Genomic DNA, 23,780 nt, shown 5'->3' on the forward strand with positions numbered 1-23,780 from the left:
TACCCCTTAATGTCGCGTTTGGACAGTCGCAAAAAAATTACGTGGCAGAAAGTCCCAGTTTCATATCATAGAACTACGTTCAATTGGTGGGTGTCTCACTATATTCAAACGCGAGCAGTTTCATCTCTAAATTTGAGCCCACGCACCAGATGTCATCATGAGAAGCCAGCTTAGATACCACACATGGTTGATCACAGCGACTATTGGTGGCAACATTACCGTGACTGAAAGGCGAAAAACTTCGAACATTAACGTATCTTATTAGCCTTAGTGGAGCAGCAAGAGCCTATACTTCCTAAGCTTCTCCCAGCTTATGCTGGGTTTTCATATTGCGTTCCCAACGTCGCAGCCAGATTGATCAAAACTGGCGTTATGTTGCCGTAACGCAAGAAGAAATACCTGCAATTCTGAATTTATTGTTTAAATTTAAAGCATTATATCGGAAGATCTCACCAAGGTCACGCGGGTGATTTCCAGTGTTTTCGCTTCACATTAAAAAATCAATTTTCTGCATAAAAATCGTCAAAACAATGCTACAGTCCAGAACTGGATCTAATAATGTCTATACCACTAAGACATCATCAGTGTATAGGCCGTAGGTAATTAGTAAATCTCAAAATAAAATTCAACGGCCTGCTTTTGTGACGCGTGTGAAGGTGTAAGTTAACTTTGGAGTTTGAAAATAGTCAGTCTGTGTTATCTATGTGCTAAGGATTCGTTTAAGGTGAGTCAGATAATATGTGGGTTCTGGTTAATCTGGCACGAAGGCAATCAACCCCCCGCCCCTCCCCTCACACACAGCGTTTACATATGCACGTTCCGAACTTGGTGTGCGTCGTAAGAAAGCGGGGTGTTCACGTTTGTCGGCAGCACACACATGCTTTTCGTCACAAAACTCTGTTTGCAGGTTTACTTCGAGGATCAGTCAGGCGACGCGCTCTGTTATAAGTTAGAAAGAGCGGGGATAATTATCGCATCATCATCCATACAAGGGGGACGTTCATCGATATTGATATGAGAGCTACATCCCAACTCTTTACTATCTCGCAGTATATATTAAGTCTGCCGATTTCGAGGAACACAAATTCGAGGAATCAATCAATCAATCAATCAATCAATCAGTCAGTCAATGTAAACAAACGTTCAAAGCTCTAATCAAACTGCAGCGAGTAGTCTTAGTCTCCATCAGGAATATCAGTTGGCTTGCTAAATTTCGTCCTACCCAGAAAACATAGCTCGTAACAGGGATTAGGGATTGCGTCCTCGGCGTCGTGTGCGAAAAAAATTTCAACTCCTGTTTTTAAGATGTGTTGGGAATTTACTGGGAATTGGAAATTGGTGACATTTTGAAACGACAATTTCGCCTTTTTTTTCTTTTTCACAGGAATACGTTTTTCAGAACTGTTCATTTATTTGTGAAAAGGACGAAGCATTTCGTTTGAACAAAAGTGAGAAGTGCACAGTAAGTATGCATTTTTACTTTCACTTTCTTTACACCGATAGCATATTGTCGCTCAATCTACACGCAGATAAGGCATTCGGGCACGAATGACGCATTTTACTCACTATAGCAGCGTCTGTCGAGTGCGGGCTTCCGTGTGAAATTATAGCGCTCCGTTTTGCGATACACTAGCAACCTAAACAAGAAGACAAACTGATCCTCTTACCTAAAGGATTGCAACATGCATATTGTTCACTTACCTGTCACGTTATATGTGTTTTATTTTTATTTTTATGATTTCCGCACTTACAGCTTCAAGGCCAGTCCCCAACCGCCATTTCAACTGCATCACAAGGAAGCATCGCCGCTTTTGTTACGGGAGTCTGTAAAGAGGGAAAATGTGTTCTTCCCGGCGGGGCCCTACCTCAAAAAAGTACGTTCGGCTCTCTCGTTTTGTCCTCCTGTACAGGGTCCCACTACGGTGTCCCACTAAGCCCTGTATTCCGCAAGGAATGCAGGGCGTAGTGGAACATCTTACGGGACTTCGTAACTTCGTAAATATATTTTGCTCAAGTGCATTTCACACGTGTGTAGGGGCCTACTTCTATCGGTGTAATGTTTTTTTTCTCACTCCCTTACTTTTATCCATCGCCATCTCACCTGGAGTAGAATTTCAAGCATGTCGCTATACCTAACCACTCCTATACTTGCAAAACTTCTGTTTCTCTCCTTCTTTTCGCCATAAGTAGTATTTATATTTTACACATGGCTACATAAAGAATAAATATACGTCAAGTGTTCAGGAAGGAATTCTATTTCGCTCTAAGGTATTTTAATAAATTGCAGCAATGGTCTTCTGAAAAATCTACGTATGTGTAGCTGTGAGGGCACATATGATATGCCTCCGTCCTGTGCATACTTATAAAAAAATAATGCAAATACTCACATCACCCTTTGCATGGATTCAGATCACGCTCTTTTGCAGTATGTTGCATGTTGTGGCTTGCATCCTACTTTGTATTGAATCATTCTTGGCTGTACAAAGAAGTAATCCGCTTCGGAAGAAACATGTTTTCGTAATTCACAGCGAACACACAGCATGTGTATATCGTCTGCATCTAGGTAAGCGTCACTGCGATTTATTCCTCAAAATATAACGAGGTGCACTTTTATTACCATGTATTTCATTTTTCTATGCGCACCTGCTATGGTCCCTTATGAGACTGGCAGTATTGAAAATAAATAAATAAATAGATAGATAGGTTAAAGTAGCTGCAAAGAGCGGCAGTATCTTTATTCGTGATTCATCTTTCTGCTATTCGTCGTAGCAAATCTGTTTCGTCGTCTTCATTATTTGTCTAATTTTTTAGTGAAAGACGACCGCCATGAGACATTTACTAGTGCCCTGATCTTGCCAAAGTAAAAGAAAGATAGCGATTTGTGCATCCACTCACCGCATAACTACATTAAAACTTGCATCGCTTGAATTGAAACTTATCTCAGTGAAGACCCCGCACTCCCGTAGCTGCGTAATTCCTTAACTCGAACACTGTGAATGGCAGTTACGAGCCCCCCACTCCATGATATAGAGCTTTAGACTTGATCTTGTGAGCCTTACGTGGTTACTGCAATATGCGGTTGTCAATAATGTACTGTCCTCTACGTATAGTTGCCGCTATCGTCGTCATTGTGCTGCCATCGTCGTTCTTTTGCTACCGCCGTTATGTCAACGCCATTATCATATCTTTATAGTCGTCGTGCATTTGCCGTAGCGGTCCCAACATATTATCCGTCATTATTTTCTCGGTGTAGTTGACACCATACCACACTCATCTTTCGTGCTAGTCGCCACCACGCATTCACGGTTGTCATAACTGGCATTGTCAACGTCGTGGCCTCATATTCGTAATAATGCCGCCGTCGTCGCTGGCTCACTATCCAGTACATCGTCGTCGTCGTTGTTCGTGGTTTCGACATTATATCGCAATCGTCTTAAGTTATGGTGTCTTTGTTATCCTGCTGTTTGGTTCTTTGTTCAGGTTCGCATATATGCGCATGCCGTGCCAAAAGCCGAGAGTCACAAAGAGTGAGCGAACAATCGAACAAGCAGCAAGATCGGGCTGTTTCCTTGGTCATAAGTGATTTCCGAAGCAAAAGTAAACGCCAAACTGTCACGGCTGGTAAATTACCATAGGGTGCATCATCTAACGATCGAATAGATATGATGGAAGCTTGAGTGTTCAAAAATTCTTCAGTCCGCACAAGATTACCGCATCACATTCTGCATGCCCATTCCGGTTGTCTCGTTGCCGCTTACAAATACATATATTTCATCATTTATTGTAACTTAAAGGCCCCTGTCGGGGTATTACATAAGGGGGGAGCGTAAACAAGGTAGAATGAGAACAAAGGTCAAAAACATAACAATCAACACAGGGACATAAAATGAAGCAAGGAACGCGATAGTTAACACGGTGCTTCCCATATTGCCTTGAAGCCACAAGCGCCACACATGCCGGCGAAAGGTTAGGGCAGCAGGGCGAGTAGACAATTGTTACAGGGAAGAAAAAAAAAACTCAATACAGGAAAAGGGATAAAATTTCATGAACACAAATCGGAGCAAACAGAAACATGTCAACCCAGATGATTTAACAACATCGCCTTAAACCTTGTCGCGTAGTGCTCATTAGTTATTGAATCGGGCAGCAGGTTCCATTCTTCAATTGCGGTCGGAAAGAAGGACTTGTTAAAAGCATTAGTGGAGCCATGAAGTCGTTGGACGCTATTTGAATTGGATAGGCGGCGCGATGTGCGAATGGGAGGAGATATAAGGGAACCACGCAGATATGGGAAATTGAAATATAACTTATGGAATAAACACAGGCGTGCAACTTTTCGTCTGAGAGCTAAGGAAGTAAGGCCAAGTGATAGTTTAATGGAGCTTACGCTAGAATGAAAGTCGTATGTAGACGATATGAAGCGGGCTGCGCGGTTCTGGACGGATTCAAGCATGTTAATTATGTAGGACTGATGAGAACTCCAGATCGCGGATGCATATTCAAGCCTACTGCGGACAAAAGTTTCATATGCCAGTTTTTTGTATGTTAGCGGGGGAAGTGGGAAGTGATCTTCTGATAAAACCAAGTGTACGTGAAGCGTCGGCAGTGATTTTTGTGATATGATCAACCCAAGTTAAGTTGCTATTGATTGTGATGCCAAGGTAACGATAAGTTTCTACCTGCAATAGGTCCTCATAAAATAAAGAGTAAGCATAAATTAAATTAGACCGCTTCTCAGAAATTTGCATAAAACTGCACTTTCTAGTGTTTAATTCCATCATCCACGATGTGCACCAATTCTCAATAAGCTTCAGATCGTTCTGGAGGGCAGCTTGATCGTCTTTAGTATTTATACGCCGGTAGATAATGCAATCATCTGCGAAAAGGCGGATGGTGGATGAGATGTTAAGTGGGAGGTCGTTAATGAAAATTAAGAAAAGAAGCGGGCCCAACACAGATCCCTGTGGGTCTGTGTTGGGCACACTTCCTCATGCACACTTCCTCATGCACACTTCCTCATGCACACTTCCTCATTTCCCGCACACTTCCTCATGATCGAGACCACTGCCTCATTAAAATTTTCTGCTCAGTTTTACTTCGTGCCCCTAAGACAAAAATACATTTCTGTGTCGCACGAAGCAGAGTACGTTGCCATTGAAGAAAACTTCGTTTATATCTATACGCACGGCGCCGGGCATTCCCTCCCGTCGCCCCCTCACCTTCTTTTCCGCCGTGGATCGTTTTCTAAAGCTAATAAATGTGCCTAAAATTTCTTAAGTAGTTCGTCCATAATTTTCCTTTGTTTGATTTTCCCTCCTAACATTCTGCTAGCTGCAAGGCCAGAACCACCCCGTGAAACGAACCCGGATTGCAAATCTTGGAGGAACAAGCTGAGTGTATGTATATTAATGCTTCTTCTTAATTCCTTTTCTGCAAGTTCAAAAAGTGTATGGGCCTCTATGGACCAGTAGTGTTAACGAGTGCACAGGAGTATAGTACCGTTCTCTATCTTGGGCTATAGAGTATAGCATTCTGGACTAGCTTTCGTGACTCGATCCTGTCCCTTCAAGTCGTAACGCCTTCCGCAGTAATCTGTATGGTATTTTTTCTTAACACCGTGGCTTGTACGAGTTCAGGCTTCACCACACGCAGCATCGCTTAGGAATATCGCTACACATGCGAGTCAACTTACGCGCCTAGCTGTTCATTAGCGTGTGATGAGCGCAAGGGCTGCCAGCCATACGACATACGCGCATACGCTCGTAAGGGTGCGTTCCATTGCGAGTAGTTGAGATCGTCATAATCGGAAGCTTAAACGGAAACGTGACCAACTCGCCCAGACTGGTTTAGTTGTCTACATTGAGTTGCAAATTATATTTTTTTCTCGATAACTCTCGCACTGGTTCAACTGTTATCTGAATGAACATTAGAACATGAATTTGTTTGACCTTCATGTTTGGGACCTAAAGCCTTCTTGTGGCTTCATTTACTAAACTTTATCTGCATTTATTGCAATCCATCTTTATTTCATCCGCAAGGCAAAGGCTATGCGTGCGCACGTTATCACTGCGGGTAGTGGCATTTGTAACGCAGTACATTGTTGAAATTCATCACTTTCCAAAGTCATAAAACCGTTTAACTTAAATCATAAGGACGAACATTATGCAAACTCATACTCTACCCCCTCTTTCCCACGCTGCCTGAACCACCCTTCCTGCAGCTCCCATGTGGACACCAGCGCCACATTTCATTTTAGTAAATTTTTGCACAACGGGCGTGTCCTTGCACGTCCATCTCAAGGATGAAGCTTGCAACCTGTGACCGCAGCGTTCGGTAGCACAGTACTCGCTACCTCCGCCCTCTCGTAATTGTTATTTTGCTTACTTGTGTTTTGTTTGTGCTTATCTTGCTGCAGTGGAGGTAATGCATAGACGCGTGCAATTAAAGTTTAATTGTTGATTTAATTCGTCATCGAGAGAGAAAGAGTGAACTTTATTTTCAATGACATCAGTGCGGGTTTGCAAAATCAGGGTGCTTGCGTTGCCTCGCACTGTAAAGGCACAGAGCAAGAATTGTGTTAAGCGCATGAATGCGGTTACAGCTTCAGCAATAAAAGGTGTTCACCACTGACAAAAGGAATTATGTGCGATGCGGCAATTTCTTCTGTTTTAGTTTCCCTGAAGCTTAGGCACTGTATAAGTTTGTATGAACTTTCTTCGTGTGCTATGTAGGCATGGTTATTATATGCCATCTCTCCTCAATGCCTTTGAATCGCCCTCTAGGATATAATAAGCTTCCGGAACTTCCTCACCCATTCTTTTCCCCAGCAATGTAATCGGCGGCTGCCTCTAAGTCTACTTCAAAAATCATCAACTAACCTTGAAGCATGCCAAGGGAGATTTTGGTTTCAATATAACAAACCTTTTAGTTGCATTTTCGCTTGTTTATATTGATACTTAAAGTTACTTTTGCGGCATTTCTAGAAATACCGATATCGCAACTGCACGTTCTTATGTGAAGGAGATGAAGAGGTATCCTTGAAGAACAATGAAAGGTGTATTGTAAGTATGCATCACTTACACTTTTCTTTATTTTCTATGCTAAACTGAGTTAAGCTTTTCTTTCAAAAACTAATGCTCCTTCTCAGTGTAATTAAAATATACGACAGAGGGAACAGAACAAATTAAGATAATCCACATATCACGCCTTAATATTACTTGATTGTAAAAGCAGTGATACAGCGCATTATCAAAGCTGATTTACGTGAAATCTGAAGCCCTCACAATCGCTTTTTGATACACTCTACAGAACACGAGGAGGAAGAGAGGGTTATTTAATGAATGCTGGAGAGGTTTGTTTAGAGTGCTACCTCAGATGAGAATGCTGATAAACGAAATGATGGGCAAAGTGCATCGTCACAGACACATAACGCACACCAAACACACCATAATGCTTCATAATGCTCGACAAGCTAAGTATGTCGTTCAGGCCACTGTCTCTGAGTAAGTTTAAAAAATGCATTCGTTGAGCCATATGCGCGGGCAGCGTTTTTCCATGGGCCGAGTATGTTTTGAAGCTCAAATGATGACGGTCTTAGTTGAATTTTCAGAGCGCACAGTGGGGCTGTTCTTTTATAGTCGCAAATAATTTACATGCGCAGTCTAATATATAATACATCTTTGCGTATTAGGGTAGAGGCTTGGGGCGACTTGGCCGTGGTTCATAACGGCGGTGTTTGCGTAGCGCAGTTAAGCCGATAAGTAAGAGAAGCGGAGTACATTCGCAATCTAGGTGACCGCTGCGCAAGCACCCCTTCTGTTGCTCTGTCACGACCTGAGCGAGATCACCCGGCCTAGCGCAGGGCAATCGGGGGCACGCGAAGTGATTGGACTAATCTATGATGGGCTGGTTCTGCGTATCCGCCCTTTTCTGTGTGCTTTTCTGTTTGTCGCGCACATATATTATGCTCGTACGCAAATAGAGATCAGTTGGAAGTTAGCGTTCTTTACTCGTCTCTGTCCTTCCCTTCCTACTTTCATGCGCTACGCAAACACCGTCATTGCGTACATTGCAGACAGGGCATGGTGGTGATCTTATATTGTTCAAGAATAATTGTTTGCTTTGTATAAATGGTCGCGTAATTATGACGGGTGTTTCTCATAAAGGGCAAATTTGTGCCAGCAAAGTACGGCTCGGTCACGGTGAACTTGCCCGCTATTTATATAAGCGTCATCGTAAGTTTCGGATCATCGACGGCAGTTGCGCTGATTCGAGAACGTACTGCAGTATTCGCAGTGCTCGTAATACATGTTTATACAGGACGCATTCTTTAGCTACAGAACTCGCTATGTATTACGTGTGCCGTAACGTGATACGGCGAGCGCGTGTCGCACTGACACGAAAGGACAATAATGATAACAAGGTGCAGTGATCACAAACAAAAAGCACAATGACATATACAACGTGACAATACAAGAACGTACCAACGTCTGTCTGTGACACAGTGTTCAATCATAATTTATCCGGTGCAGGCTAAGACAGCGCTCATAACGATGGGCTCTCATCGTTATGTGTGCAATCTAACGTGTTTTATAAGAACTTTCATCCCTATTGCTCATTCTTTTCAATCTTTACTGGACAATATAGTGCTAATATTTTTGCTTTGACTCGTGTGGGTGTGAACGTTCTGAATGCACTCACGTTTAAACGTAACTTCATGAGGCTTTTTTTGTGTGTGACCTCTTAACCTTAATCCAATTTGCGATTTCAGAAATAGACTCCTGTGTAAGCGAAAATTTCGCTTAAAGCTACTAGCTTAATTGCGTAGCATCTAAAAGTGTTCTGTATAATTCGGCATGCTGAATAAACCTTACTATTCCAGAAAAATGTTCGCGGAGCCTGTAGCCGTCTATTGTTGTAGCTTATTTATACGTCCTTAACTGTTTTTTAATGAATCAATTAAGCTTGCAGATGTGCAATCTCCATCCATTCCCAAAAGATCCACGAAAAGAGGCAAAGCCCCTAAAGGTGTCTGCAACAATGGAAAGTGCGTTCCCAAGAAGAGGAAGACTACGCCGAGCATAGGTAGGATCAATTACTCCGTTCTGTTATTTGTTCTAACAGATTAGTATCCAGAGCATTTCGAACAATTTAACGCAAGGTGGCCTCGGCAGTTTAGTATTGTGAAAAGCGAATAATGTTTGCTTTGAGTTATAGAGAAGCGTACAATATATATAGGTGCATGCTCCCAAAGAGTGATGCTACGCTTAAAACATGTATGACTTCCAAGTACAAGAACATCGGCAAGGTATAAAAGCTGCATTTTGCTTTCTTAGTTAATAAGTGGAAAACTAAATAAGTGGAAAACATCCCCAAACTACGGTTCGAGAGTGCGTACTGCTATATGAAGCACGGAAGTCTTCACAAACAATTAGTGTTTATGCAAAACAAAACTACAGAGTGACAGTGAAAACACAAAGGCACATTCGGTGCACATACAACCTACGTCTGGCCACGTGAATATCATGTCATCGATAAATGAGCCTTACATTGTGCTAAAACTGATAGTACGACAAAACGTACTAAATGTAGGGACGTTTAAGGACGGTTGCACTTTTAGTCTGCAGTGAAGCAGAAACCGAACGCCACGCAACGAGCGAGAGCACAGTTCCCAAGTCACAAAAACAGTGGTCACCACAGCAAAGCTGTAGAAAAATAATACATTGATATTTTTCGGTACAAGAGCAAGGCACTGTTCCAGTAATAGCTAACAAAGAAGGAACCGCTTAGAGGTGGTGTGAATGGGCTTAAATCCGGACAACTGAAAAGCGGTCAGAACGTGCACATGTGACCTACTCATTGCGTGGATGGCTTTGTGGCTCACATTAATCAAGTTCTCCATGCGACCAACGAACAGAAAAGCCACAAAAAGCACAGGGGAAAGTGAAACGTGTTATTTAACTGAAGTGCAGAAATGTCTAAGTATACTCGAAACCAACCCGCAAGAACGACGGCAACCAGAGGACACTGGGCGAGCGTTCCTCCTGTGTCATTTTTTTCGTATTGCCGTCGTATTTCTGCGCCGGCAATTCATTCCAAATAGCCCAGCTCTCTAACTGCTGGAAAATGAAAGTAGTGATCACAAAAGCGAAAAAAAAAAACTACTCGGCCATGCTGGGGCTAGAACCCTCCGCATGATGTACGTGACGCTCTACTAATTGAGCTATGGGGACACCTGCACTCTCACCCACTTTCTTTGGTATTTGTGGTCGTGGAGTAAACATCAGTTTTAGCAAACACCATTTGTGGTCAAGGCGGCAGATGCTCCAATGTGCCCTCCGTCGCTTCATTTCGTGTTGGCTGCATATACTAGGTATTAAGGATAACCGATTTCCTCGATCATTCTGATTCTTTCTGGTCAACTTCTTTGGCACATAAACACTCCCTGGCTTGCAATTGCTCTGACTGAGAATATCAGATGCTAAGCGGGAACAATTGCCAGTTACGATGCCGAGCCTCAATCCTGATAAAAAAACTGACATTATTGTACCGTAATAACGAAATTCGCCATTGTGAAACTGTTTACTGCTGTTAGGGCAAAAGAATAATAATAACTGACCAATTGGAGAAAGTAAGTAAACAGTACGATATAGATTCATTCAATCACGAAGAAGTAGGCTTTTCTTCAGTGAACACCTTAGCGTACAGGAAGCACACAAGACGTAAAACGCATAAGTTCCTTTATGTTCGCAAGTTATTCTAGCGAAGCTGTTTATGGTACGCTTCGTGGATCCTTCGTGTCCGTCAACAAATCTGCGTGCGCGAAAACTCAGGTCCTGAATTTGTTGCAATATCGCTTCATTTTGTGTCAAAGCTTATACGTCTCACGCATTCTCACTACATTAGTTATCAACAGGCATCATTTTCAAGATTAGTAGACTCTCAGGTAGCTAATAATAATTTTTTGCTTGCCTCCGAGGGTATGATCTATTGCTTAAGCGGGTATCAACCAGTAATTGTTTTAAATAAAGGGAAAATCAGACATCTACCCGTTCGTAGCAATTGCTACAAAGGAAACCCATACGGACCAGGACGAATTTTTCTTCAACTATGAGGCGTTTCTTTCGAGGAACCCGTATGGGTTTCCTTTGTAGCAATTGCTACGAACGGGTGGATGTCTGATTTTCCCTTTATTCATTGCTTCTCTCCACCTTGCGGGTTTCCGCAGAACTACTACGTCAAAGTAATTGTTTTAGGTGACGGGCAAATTTCTTGTTGGGTTAGCATAGAAATACTTACGCATTTAATAATAGATGTGATACGACAGTATGTGTGCGCACCTATCGTTATGATGACCACCAGTCACGGTAATAAGTGCATATCCAAGTAATGAGATGTATAAGCTTTTGCATAGAATAAAGCTAATGATGCGAATATGGTCGTACTAAGACCGCGGACTAAGGCACAGTGGTCAATAAAATGTCTGTGTGTGTTAGTGTGCTGCCGATCTAGAAGTAAATGTGTGCATGCGCGTGTGTGTGTGGTGTGTGTGTGTGCGCGCGCGCCTTTCTTGGGAATGACAGCCGTCACAGCTCAAGAGAAAAATAATTTGCTCATACCCATGATCTCAATCGCCGTGATCTACGCCACCGCTGCACCTAAAGAAGGTGAAGCGGTGGCGTAGAGGTAGAGTACCCGCCTCGCGTGCAAGAGGACCGTGGTTCGAATCCTGGTGCCACGCAATTTTTCACCGGGTTAAAAAAAATCCGCTTGTTAATAAAATTGCATAAACAGGCCTGGAGTGCGGCCTGGAGTAACGCACTCCCTCACCAGAGCAGGATAGGCCACCCTGGTGCAGTACTTGGCCACAACCTCCTATATGAATACAACGAATTCATAAAGGCTGCTTAACAATAGACCATATTTACGCTATCAAATAGGTGATAGAGAAATGTGCGGAATATAATCAACCCTTATATACAGCAGAAAGTTATGTGGGCGGATGAGATTAAGAAGTTTGCAAGGACAACATGGTCACAATTTGTACATGACCGGGGTAATTTGGGAAGTATGGGAGAGGCCTTTGCCCTGCAGTGGGCGTAACCAGGCTGATGATGATCTAAATTCTGTGTCACCTCTATGTGGTGTGCTAAGCAGCTTCGCTGGTGCTGCACCTTCACAGCCGTGGAATGGGGGGTGATTTTTTGCATTCAAAATTTTGTGATTCTGCTTTTGTCCCGCATCTATAGAGCTCAAACAATGTTTGTATAGTTACGTATAATACTTATTTTAAGAATATTTATTTAAGTGTAGGGCAATGAACATAACAGTTATTCCCTATGGCTTCTTTAGTAGCTTGTCTAAAGCACTGCATGAAGGACGATCCATCCTTCGCCGATTATGTGCAGTATACTGGTGTCTGAGACTGTTTAATTACGGCGTGCTTTATTTTCACACAGCTAAGTCTACAATGCCACCTCCTCCGTGGGATCGTAACCCTGATTGTAACGCTACGATGTCAAAGGTCAAGGTATTTATAACCAGCCTATCCATATTTCGCTGTCTATTCAGAATCTATGCATATCGGTATATTGTCGGCATTCAGATAATTACTGTCGTAAGTACAACCGTGATACACATTTAAAGTGTGGTTCCTAACTTTGAGTTTACGGGTTAGAATGTGTAAAACAGACAGGTAATGGAAATGCCAGTAAATTAGTCACTGCAGGCGTCTGGCTGGCTAAATCTATGGGGACAGGGTATAAGAAATATACCATACAAAGAATGATAAAAAATTCAAGCATCCCTCAAACGTAAGCACTATGTTGGAAGTAGTGATAGCCGATACGACAACGGAGACCGAAACAATGACGCTCAACAGAAAGACGGCGTGGAAAACAATGAAAACTAATGTTGCGAAAGGGCAACACAGTAGTGCGTGAAGCAGTCTGCTTGGCTTCGAACCTACAACCACCATCTATCATCACACTAATTAGCTGGCAAGTGAAATTAATAAGAACGAAGGTGCTAGCGTCAATAATTCTTGCGTTTTATTGCTATAATTCAGTAGTTATTCAAGGACCTCACTTTACCTGAGAAATAGTGCTGCGTTAAGACTCAAAATACGCAAACATAATGCTTGATTCTACAATATTTTTACGCTATTTCTGGCTTATTCTTTAGGATCGCCCCTTAAACAATTCTAGAAAATTATTTTATGGCGAGCAGCAGGTGCGAGCAAGCCGATGGGCTCAGCGTGTCCATTCGTGCGCAAGAATTTCGAACGAATCTCGTATAATATATGCGGGAGTTCTCTCACCAGACGTCAGCAGCATTTTTACTTCTATCACTGCAGATGGAAAATGCCAGAGGTTTACTGACCCAGAAACGGAACAATCTTAGCGTTTCTTCTATAGATGTTGGGAAAACAAGTTGATTCATGCGGGCGGACGAAGCTTCTGAATATTGTATTTGTGTATTTGGGCAACGGAGTGACCCATAGTCTTTTTTTTTCAATTGGATTTCCACACTGCATAGCGTCATAATAGAGTTAAATATAAGCATGCAGGCCCGTTTCATAGGCATATTGCAACAGTTACTCAAAAAATGTGTTGTCCATAATGGTTTCCTACATGTATCGCTAGAATATAGCGCTAAAACAGTCACAATGCTATTGATGATGTTAAATCCCGTACATGCATAACATCTCGAGTGATTCTGACAGCTGAAATGTCCGTTTTGTTGTCCACATGTATGACAGCTAATAGGTGCGTACAGTACCTAGTAAAGTCCGTATTATTGCACTGTAAGTACTTACAAATCCAAGCCCGCTCTGTTGTGCTGAAAGATAGAAATTAATGCTTTTCTGGCAAGGTTGCATAGTTCAGAATGTATATAAACTAGAATTCTGAAAGGAGACTAGAACTTCCGAACGTTTCCATATAAACGCCTGTTAGATGGTTTGCCACAGTTGCAGCCAAAATAAAGTAGCGTATTCCATACTTATATTACGCCATTGTTTAGCTTGTCAACTGATATATTTGAAGAAGAATTAACCTTTTTAACAGAACATATTCCATCCCCATCTCACGGAGCAACAATAGCTCAAAGCATAAAGCCCAACTAATTTGCTAATTATTCAGTCAGGTTAATTGCTTTATCTGAAAATCTGCATCTGTTTTGCATGATGCATTCTCGCAAGCTTCCTGCTAAGCAAATTATTGTTATTTGTATTCCGGCTTCTTTAATGTCATGTATGAAATTTGTTCCCTTTTTCTAGGGTTACATTTACCACAAATGTATGTTTCTGTGTGAAAAAGACGAAGAAATATTCTTGAAAGACGAGGAACCGTGTATAGTAAGTATGCTGCGAATGATAATGTTGTGACTTTGTGTATTTAAGTAGTACTACGACTTTATTCGTATTCATTTCATTGCTTCACTGCGCTTTACGTAAAGAGTGTCGAGTGTGTATGAAAATTATACAACAGGCTGGTGAACCATACGTACTCGAACTGAATAATATTTAACGGCGTTATTCAAGGAATAAGTGCACCTTGGATCTTCTGGATGAGATAAATCAAAAGAGCGAAATCCAGGAGTTGGGTGTAGAAAGCAAAGTTTAGCGACGCACTCAACCTAGCATTTCTACAGAGCCTATGAGTACCGTAGTATCTAAAAGCAGCTTTAGATAAAAAAAAACTTATCTTAGCGCAATTTTTTTTTACGAAATTGTCATGATAACATTACAAGAAGAAGAAATAAAAACGAGATACCTTTACTAAACAGGGAAAGGAAAGAAACACAAGAGGAATTAATCTGCGCGAGAGACTGAAAAGCTAAAAGAATAGTTAGAGGTTGTCGGTTCGGATGGCAGCGTCTGCAGGCTGTCTTTCCTTCTACATCAATGTCACTATTCCTTTATTAAGGATATGAAAGTTGCTGCACATTTAGAAGAAGCACGGTTGACTTGCTGTATAGGTAATAATGAATGTCATTAACGTCGCCTGACATCGCTTGCCCCATCTCAAGTGTGCTCAATAAACGCCTCTCACATGTGACTGTTTGGAGATGTATGGCGCAGTCCACGCCGTGCGATGGAGCTGCAACGAAAGATTGCTGAACTGCCGTCAGTAAGACTGAGGTAAGAAGGCCCAAATCCAACAGCACGGACCGTCACAGCACTACAGGAAGCGGCGCGGCTTTGCAGGGGAAAACCAGCGAACATGTCAGTGACAGGCTGATATAGTGCCAACGGGTGAGCCAATGAAACAGCTGAATTTTGCTGTCTGGCTCGGAAATGTTTGCTTTTATGATTGACAGTGCATTTATCAGCTTAGAACATAAGGAAGACACAATACAACAAGCGAGCATTTCCTCAAGGTTGTGAAGAAGTGTTTCAGTGACTGTGTGGCAAAAAAGAAACGTGCCCATCAAACAGTCGCCAAAACAGCACATGTTCCCAGTAAGTACGCACAACGTTATGCAGGAAGTCCCAAATTTTGCGTGATATTCAACGCTGGAACGAGAGGAGAAAATTTTTAGTAGGACATCTCTGCAATGGATTTGCCGAATATATCTGCAATTTTCTAAAGTGATAGAAAACATAGAAAATTTACAAATTTAATACAGCATTGACGAACATCTGAAACGCTCAAAGTACGCCGGACAACCCCAACATTTGTGCATTCGGCTTATGTGATATCGATAATCACTGTCGAAACTACCCTTAACCGGACCTTCGACAACCTGGCAAATCGTTCACGAATACCTTCTGCGACACGAAAGAGCTTGGCGCCACACATATAAAGATTGTTTCATTTACGCTTTGTCTAACACAGCAGCTGCTCGGTACTTATCTCATTATATATCGTTGGTCAACGTAGCGGACGGTCATGTGTGCATGTACGCTCCACCATCCAGACTTACTGCGTACAGCCGGAAGTTCCTAGATTATGAACGCTACGTTGGACGCCTTTGCATCACCTGTTTGTTTCCTACGACCACTCGCTGCCTTCGACACCGATGAGGAACGAATTTCTTATCCTTGCAGCATTGTTGCACAGTTATTTCAAAGCCTCTTCAGTGCCCCAAGCGCCTGACACTTCGATACGTGAATACCGTGTCTACAAACCCAGGTGCGTATCACTGGCATGTGGAAAACCGCCCAGAAGACGCTGTACTACCGTCCTTAAGTGCTTGAACTGCTAGAGTTCTCATGACGCCCCTTCCAAAGACTGTCCTCAATTAAGAACAAGTCCTTCATCCCCAAAGAAATGGTCAGGAAAAATTCAACCCACAAAGAAGCTACTGAAGTTGTCCGGCATCGCCTACGTAGCCCCCGATAGTCTTCCAGCCAAGCTACGGCTGCTGTGAAGGAGATGGCCTACATCCCTTGTACTTTCTACCCTTCCAGCACTGCACAAATCAGAAGTTGAGGACACATCGGACACAGAGGTTGGTAAGGCTGTTTAGAAGAATGTCCTGCACTATCTTATACACAGATGATTGAAGTGTCGCAGCGTGCTGCGACTTCTTTGACATTCGATACACCTACTGATGAACTACCAGTCGCAAGTCGACATCATCGTCATCATCCCCATAATAACTAATTAAACGTTAAAGGCTTCCGTCGGTGTGCTACATAAGGGGGAACATACAAAAGATAAAGCCAGAAACATAGTTATGGGATGTCATGTAACAAAAACATACAACTCCACTGGATTGTACAATGCAGTGAAATGCAACCACGAAGTATGAAACTACAATCAATAGAAACAATGCAAGGAAACGGTGCAAAGTAAATTAACCAAAGTACGTTAAGCAGCAAGACCGAAATTGTTTCTTAGGAATTGCTGAAACATGGATGGACTACGTGCCATTACTATGCGGCAGGTAAAATATTCCATTCTTGCATAGCTAACGGCAAAAAATATTTGTTCAAAGCATTTGTTGGATCATGAAGACGGTGCAGACTGAGGATATTTAAAAATCGCGCGAAGTACGATTAGGTGGCAGAAGGCGCGTGCCACGTAATTGAGGGGAGCAAGTCAGACACGTACTATGGCCAGTAATTGACGACCTCCGTGTACTCCTAAACAACCAGCACAGTACACCTGATCAAAGTACGACATGTATGCAAGATATAAAGAGTGCAGTGCTGGCATTCATTGAGCAGTGGAATGCTCCACAAGCTAGGATTATTTCGCGCACAAAAAGCCGAAAGGGGCCTCTCTTGATGACAGAAAAGAGAGAGAGAAACATTATTGCAAATGTAAAGATTTGAAGGAGGGCTGACGGGACTCGTTGGAAGAAAGCACACAATCTTTTTGTCTGTCTCTGGGTGACAGAAAAAAAGATTATGTGCTTTCGTCCAACGAGTCCTGTCAAAGGAAGCCTGAAGTGTGTAGTCGTTGCCTGGGCGAGCGACTACACACTTCAGCGTGTTTTTGGCTTCGCACATGTGTTGTGCTCCCCTCATAATCTTGCGCTCTCTCTTTCCCGTCTTGTATCTTTTCTCCTCGATTTTTATCATCCACCCACAGGGGTGCATGCCGGATATTACCACCTGGTTAACCTCTCCTCTTTTTGTTGATACCCATCTTTCTCTTTCTAAGCCAGCGACTTGATGTGGTTCAGCAATCTTCCCGTACTACTCTGGTTTAGGGGTAAAAAATTGGGCAGCAATTCTAATTATAAAAGAATACGGTTTGTTATAAAAGAACACACTCACACACACACACGCACACACACACGCGCACGCACACACACACACACACACACACACACACACACACACACACACACACACACACACACACACACACACACACACACACACACACACACACACACACACACACACACACGCACACACTCACACACACACACACACACACGCACAGACACACACACAAGCCAACGTTACTTGGCGTGTGGATACTAGAGAACTTCTCATATGCACTCACTTGGCCGTAGCCGACGGTAGCAAGCGACACTAAACGATCATCTATTTCTTTTTGTTGGCCATCTCTTTTATGTAAGCGTGGATTATACGTAATGTCGATGGCTGCAACGCACAGGAGAGTTGTACGGACTGGCTACGGCCAGCTGGAGACCAGCACGGAACCACTGTTCATATCTCTACGCGTCCTCGCCTTGCTTTTTGACAGTGTTTGTATGTATGTACGTGTTTGTGCTTCGTGCATCAATTATAGTAGATGCACGAAGCACCTTCAGAATTAGTTATTTCTGTAATATTGCCAGCAACTCTACAGCGCAGTAAGTGTGTGTCTCATCCGATTGTAACGTTCAGAGAATAATGTTGTACATTCTCGAATGCATACTCGAGCATAAGCGATAACTCTTGAATATACTGTGAGGCATGTATAAATAACCGATGAACTCAACCCAAGAGATTGGATTCGACGGCCGGCGACTGAGATAGCCAATATGATTCTGATTTCAGGGTTGCTTGCCTTTTTGTGCACAAGTATGCCCACTAAAAAGATAGATCCCTAACTCACAGTTATGGTAGTGTGTTTTTTCACCATCACTACAACGTAACAATATTGAAGACAGCGTATCGCATTGTTTGAACAGCTGTTTCAGTGACACCATAGGCTGTTCGTGGCGCCAGTTACGGAAGCTCCTCATGCAGCCAGAAAAGCCGGCCGCTTGCTTAACCAGTGATTTTTTGTTAATTTATCGATGACTAACAAAAAAAGGTCATATTATTTGGGATTGGTGTTCAAGGTTTACAAATCATCTGATGTACGTTGTCAGTACGCTCCTTACCTGGCTTACTTATTTATTTATTATTTATTTACTATCTTTTACTAATATATAATGGAGAAAAGTAGTTATTAAAGGCTGTGTAGCAGGAAAAGAAGCTAAATAATTTAATTATCTTCTTGAATGTCCAGCGGTTATCACGTCAGCTTCTTATATTTTGCTCTTGTCTTTGAAATTCCTGCGACGGGTTCGGAAGCGGTAACATTTTTGTCGTTTCTTTTTTTCCACGTTTCAGCTTCAAGAAGGCCAAGTTAAATCACCCGTTCCGAGTCTGACACAACAAACAAGTTGGCCTAAAGGCGTCTGCCAAGATGGAGTATGCGTTGCTCAAAGCACGAAGAAGAGCTAGGCTCCATTACGAATAAGCAAGACGGAATGTATTTTTGCGCCCCCTTTGATTTAACAAATAAAGGTTAGCAGAATGCTTTCACATGAGTCAAATACAAGAAAAGCGACTTTCAAGCTTTCCGCAACATGTAAAATAAGGATCACTTCCAATGGTGATGGTAAAAAGCCACGGACTCGAAGGTTTGAATTATATTATTTACACCGACATTAGGACAGATTAAAACTAAATTTAAGGAAAGCAGTCATCTCTACAAATAAAAATATACGTGGGTTTTTAATGTGAAAGGAATGTGTTTTACGTATCAAGCTAAAGAAAAGTTATAGCGTTTGGCTAAGGAAACGGGTGATTCGTTTTGTTCTAGATTTATGCGCAGGGTCCAGGTAATTCTGCCGTGCAACTGCTATCACAAATATAAGGGACGCCGCGATAAATGGATAGTCTATATTCTCTTGGGCATCTGTTAGGAAAAACCGAAATTACTCTCAACGGTGGTTTGCAGCGAAGCCGAGAGCTTCTATAAGAAGCAATACAGAGTGCCAACGTGCCTCTACGGAATTCCTGCAAGCCAAACTGAGCAGCGCTTAAAGTACCCAATCACAATTGAAGTGTCTTAATTGGATCGTCATCCCTATAGACTTCTGCGCCGCAATATCATGACGTTTCAACAAAGTGAAGTACCCATTGCACAAGAATCGCCATCTGACACTCACCCTCTGAGTATGCTGACCAAAAATGCAGCTCCCTTATCGTGGCCCCGAAAATGAGATCGCAATTAACTATAGCTTACATCTCGCAGAGAACATAATTCAAGAAATAAAATCACAGACTCAAATAATCAGTTCTTCTAGTATATTTAACGAAATTACTAATTGGGGGGGGGGGGATGTACTCAGGAGCTTCGTAGAAATGCTTTTATTTCACTGTGGATAAGTTTTAGAAGAAAAGCAATGTATTTTGTCCCGCACGCTGTGTGCTTGTTCAATAACCTCAGACAAATGGTAAAGCAGGCTGCATTAGTGTCGACTATAAGATGGCGTAGTTAAGAAGTTGCAACTAAACATTTCTTCATAAATACGCACACACATTCCGCAAACACCAAAACGTACGAAGTCGTCAAATACCTTAAATGCAAACAATGCAACCAAAGAAGCATCAGGCCGGGAGAAGGGATTCACATGCACCCGCATTAAATGAAAGAATTTCAAATTTCATGACCCCTGTGCACTAGAAACATTGTTTTACAAATGTCATTGTTCAAGTAGACCCAACATCAAACACTCAAATATTGTGCATATATTTCTTTGAAGCCATGCCAGGGCCAAAATTTTTTATTGAGATAATGCGCATTACATGCTGGCTGACTAATTTTGCGACTATGAGGTCCTCCTATACAGTTGGTAATTGGGAAGGCAACTATGAAGCTAGTGAAGTGCTTTACCTATTCATTATCACAGAGAACTTTACGACGGCTGCTTGTAATGACTGCTTGCCGAAAAGTTATTCTCTTGAATGATGCTGCGGTGTGCTTGATACCATAAAGCATTCTAGGTAACCGTCAAAAAACTTTTTGAAATTACATAGAGTGGGAAGAACTTTCGGGTTAACTTGGACGTCATAAAACTCGGTGTGTCTGCTTAACTCATACTCGTACTCATACTCATACTCATACTGCTTAGGTGGCGCGGAGCTGAGTCAAGTTGAATGCGGCTGGACGCGACGGACACCGCACAAATGTCTGTACTTCGATCTGTTTGGTGTACACGGGTAGCATTTGGTTTCTGCATAAATATTTTTGCGTCCTCTACAGTAAAACAGAACTATTCTACTCCGGACTTCTAGGAAAAAAGACAGAACAAAGCTTTTCAATGGCGTTTTCCACATATATATTAGGAAGAAAATAACCCCATATATATAAAAAAAATTCTGCTAGGGGAAGGAAATTAATCATCGGTCCGAATTGAAGCGAAATATACCAAGAACAAGAAACTGACTAAGAAAAAAAGTGACTTTATTTTTAACACGGCCCCGAACACGACTGTGAACACGACCCTTAAATTTGGTGAAATATTTCCTCTTTAAGTAAGTCTTCATTTTCTAACGACTATTCCGTCTTCAGAAGGCACCGCAATCACATGGATAATATTAAATACGGTAGAGGTGTCGGCATAGCTTGTCGTGACATATTCGAGGCATTTATAACGAATGATCAAGCTACTTAGGAGGAATGCGTATGAATTGAAGTTGCAATATATGGTGGTTTGAAGTGCCTTTTTGGGTGCTACTATGTTCCTCCGAATTTCTATACCACTATTGTTGTTGAACATTATGCTGCTTTGGAGAGAACGCCTGACTTTACCAAACATAAAATACATATTTGTGGGGGCATCAATCTGGCTAGCATTGACTGGTCAACCACCCTCCTTCGTTGTCACAGCGCTGATCTACGGGGAAAAAAGCGCGATGTCTTATTCATTTCGTCAGTTTCAATGGGCTTCCGCAATTCAATGAATTAAGAAGCTCCGCTGGTAAAGGTTTGCGTTTGATAATAACAGATACTACAATTTTTGACGTCAGGGAGACGCCAAACACCCTGGTTCAGGTAGATGAATATCTACCACGATTTACTGCCTTTTTCGTTGTGTCATTGTCATTGCCTCTGTCAAAACTTCCTCTGAACCCATATATGCGCGGCGCTATTATCTAGGCTTGTACAACTATTTGAATAGCTATGATTGAAGTCCTCTTTTCAATTAAACATATGTTCAGGCTGATCCCGGCGTGGTCACGATTGCAGGGAATGTACGATTCTACGTTTCCGAACAGTGATTTCTTTCTCGGACTTCACATGGAAGTTTCCACGCATTATTGTATGATTTTGTAGCCATATTGTTCAAGGTCAGCTTTGTCATCGCTTTTCAGCTTCTCCGAAGTACTACTGCTCATTTCACAAATGCTTTCCTTGTTTGCATTATTCTCTCCTCACTAGAAATGAAAAAAAATAAAATCAGATCAAATCTAAGGTGCTAAAAGTTTGTTGAGCTGACAGAGGCCAAGAACGTAATTTTCACTCTTTTAGCGTGATGTGAGCATTCCACTCCTTCATTTCCTTACGTATATAAGGCGTCCGTTTTTCATTCAGAGTGCCTCTAGCCTACCCGTTGGGTTTGCCTCCTACCCGCTTAAGGTTACCTTCTTGTTTATTACCACTCGAGCAGCTCGAAACAGTTGTGTTTACATGACTTCGTTAGAGAAAAACCACTGTTGTTATGGTGGTAAACAATACACAATGGTGCTGTCTAAAAAAGGGTTAAAATAAGTTAACCTTTTTGTGAATGGGACCAGAATATACCAAAAGGGCAGTCATTTTTTTTTCTCATGCAAACATATCCTTCACGTTTTGTTTGAAATGTCAGTACTCTTGTCTGCGCTCACCCCACTTAACGTCACGTGTCGTGGCAGCTGTAAGGCAATTTATTCGGTTGTAAGAATTCTGCGGCAGTAATCCGCGCATAGGCAACCAACTTGGAGTCAACCAACTTCCAGTATTTGTGCGAAATGCCTCCAGCCCTTGTTGCCACATTTGTACTTGCGAATATTGTTATATGTAAGTGAACTGAATTTCAAGACCATTTCTAGCGCGTGCCATTTAACCTAATGTCTAATAGCAACCTAAATATATAAATCATTAACCTATAGCCACAGAGTGGTTACAAGAAAGGGACGCTGCATTTTTCATGGTATACATAATCACATCAAAAAAGCTACGATGAATTGGAACGCCAACATAAAAAAAAATTGTCGCATAAGAAACGTCATCTATTTCAACGTGATCTAAGCGTAAATATATTCAGAAGACGTATTTAGAGACCCAGTACAAGTTAGTTTTGACGGCCTACTACCGTTCCCGTATCCAGGATTGGCGCAGAACGACCTCATGTTGAAACTTTACCTCGATGGTTGTATGCTGCTTTAGAAAAAAGACAACCGGTTGTTACACAGGTATTCCCTACGTAGTCCAGTTTAAGTGAGAGTGCCTTGCATGGAAACACTTCCTCTTCTGCTGGAAATCAGTGAAACGTGCGGACACTCTCTCCGCTAAGCACTGAGCAGTGAGTATATTTTGAAGTTCTTAGCTTACGTCCGTTTTTGTACATGCTGTACAGTATGCATAATCATGCCAAAAAAGCTACCCTGTCTGCATATCTTTACTAAGCATCGGTTGCCTGAGAAGGGGGAAAATAACGATTCTGATTGAATTAAATCTATACAAAACTGCTCCTTCGTGTCACCCTATTAAGTGCCGAGAGCACAGGCCACGTCTATAGTCCTTCGCGTTGATGAATCCTTAGGGTGAAGAACATTTGAACAAAGATTGCTTTACTGAAATTTGTTATTTAATTACAGAGAGCGAACTATGTATTCGTTACAGCTGGCTTGCGTTCCTACATCATAATAATCATCATCATAATAATCATCATCATCTTCTTCTTCTTCTTCAACCTGGCTACGCCCACTGCAGGGCAAAGGCATCTCCCATACTTCTCAAACTACTACGGTCATGTCCTAATTGTGGCCCTGTTGTCCCTGCAAACTTCTTAATCTCATCCATCCACCTAACTTTCTGCCACCACTTGCTACG

At 42.1% G+C, this 23,780-nt stretch overlaps 1 protein-coding gene across 2 annotated transcripts in view; it reads left to right on the forward strand.

The window, feature by feature from the left end:
- Nucleotides 1-19,220, forward strand: part of LOC142575931 (uncharacterized) — a 42,290-nt gene extending 23,070 nt beyond the window's left edge. Inside the window, exons 15-22 of one of the 2 annotated variants that reach the window (XM_075685736.1) lie at nucleotides 1,385-1,462; nucleotides 1,754-1,874; nucleotides 5,332-5,396; nucleotides 6,984-7,061; nucleotides 8,964-9,084; nucleotides 12,459-12,529; nucleotides 14,279-14,356; nucleotides 19,028-19,220. In XM_075685736.1, the coding sequence (XP_075541851.1) occupies nucleotides 1,385-1,462; nucleotides 1,754-1,874; nucleotides 5,332-5,396; nucleotides 6,984-7,061; nucleotides 8,964-9,084; nucleotides 12,459-12,529; nucleotides 14,279-14,356; nucleotides 19,028-19,141 (726 nt within the window). In that variant the 3' untranslated portion in view covers nucleotides 19,142-19,220. The remainder of the gene's footprint in view (nucleotides 1-1,384; nucleotides 1,463-1,753; nucleotides 1,875-5,331; nucleotides 5,397-6,983; nucleotides 7,062-8,963; nucleotides 9,085-12,458; nucleotides 12,530-14,278; nucleotides 14,357-19,027) is intronic. The other variant, XM_075685737.1, reaches the window with a different exon arrangement.
- The last annotated feature ends 4,560 nt before the right edge of the window (nucleotides 19,221-23,780 follow it).

Source organism: Dermacentor variabilis, chromosome 3, assembly GCF_050947875.1.
Source record: "Dermacentor variabilis isolate Ectoservices chromosome 3, ASM5094787v1, whole genome shotgun sequence".
NCBI classification, from domain to species: Eukaryota; Metazoa; Arthropoda; class Arachnida; order Ixodida; family Ixodidae; genus Dermacentor; species Dermacentor variabilis.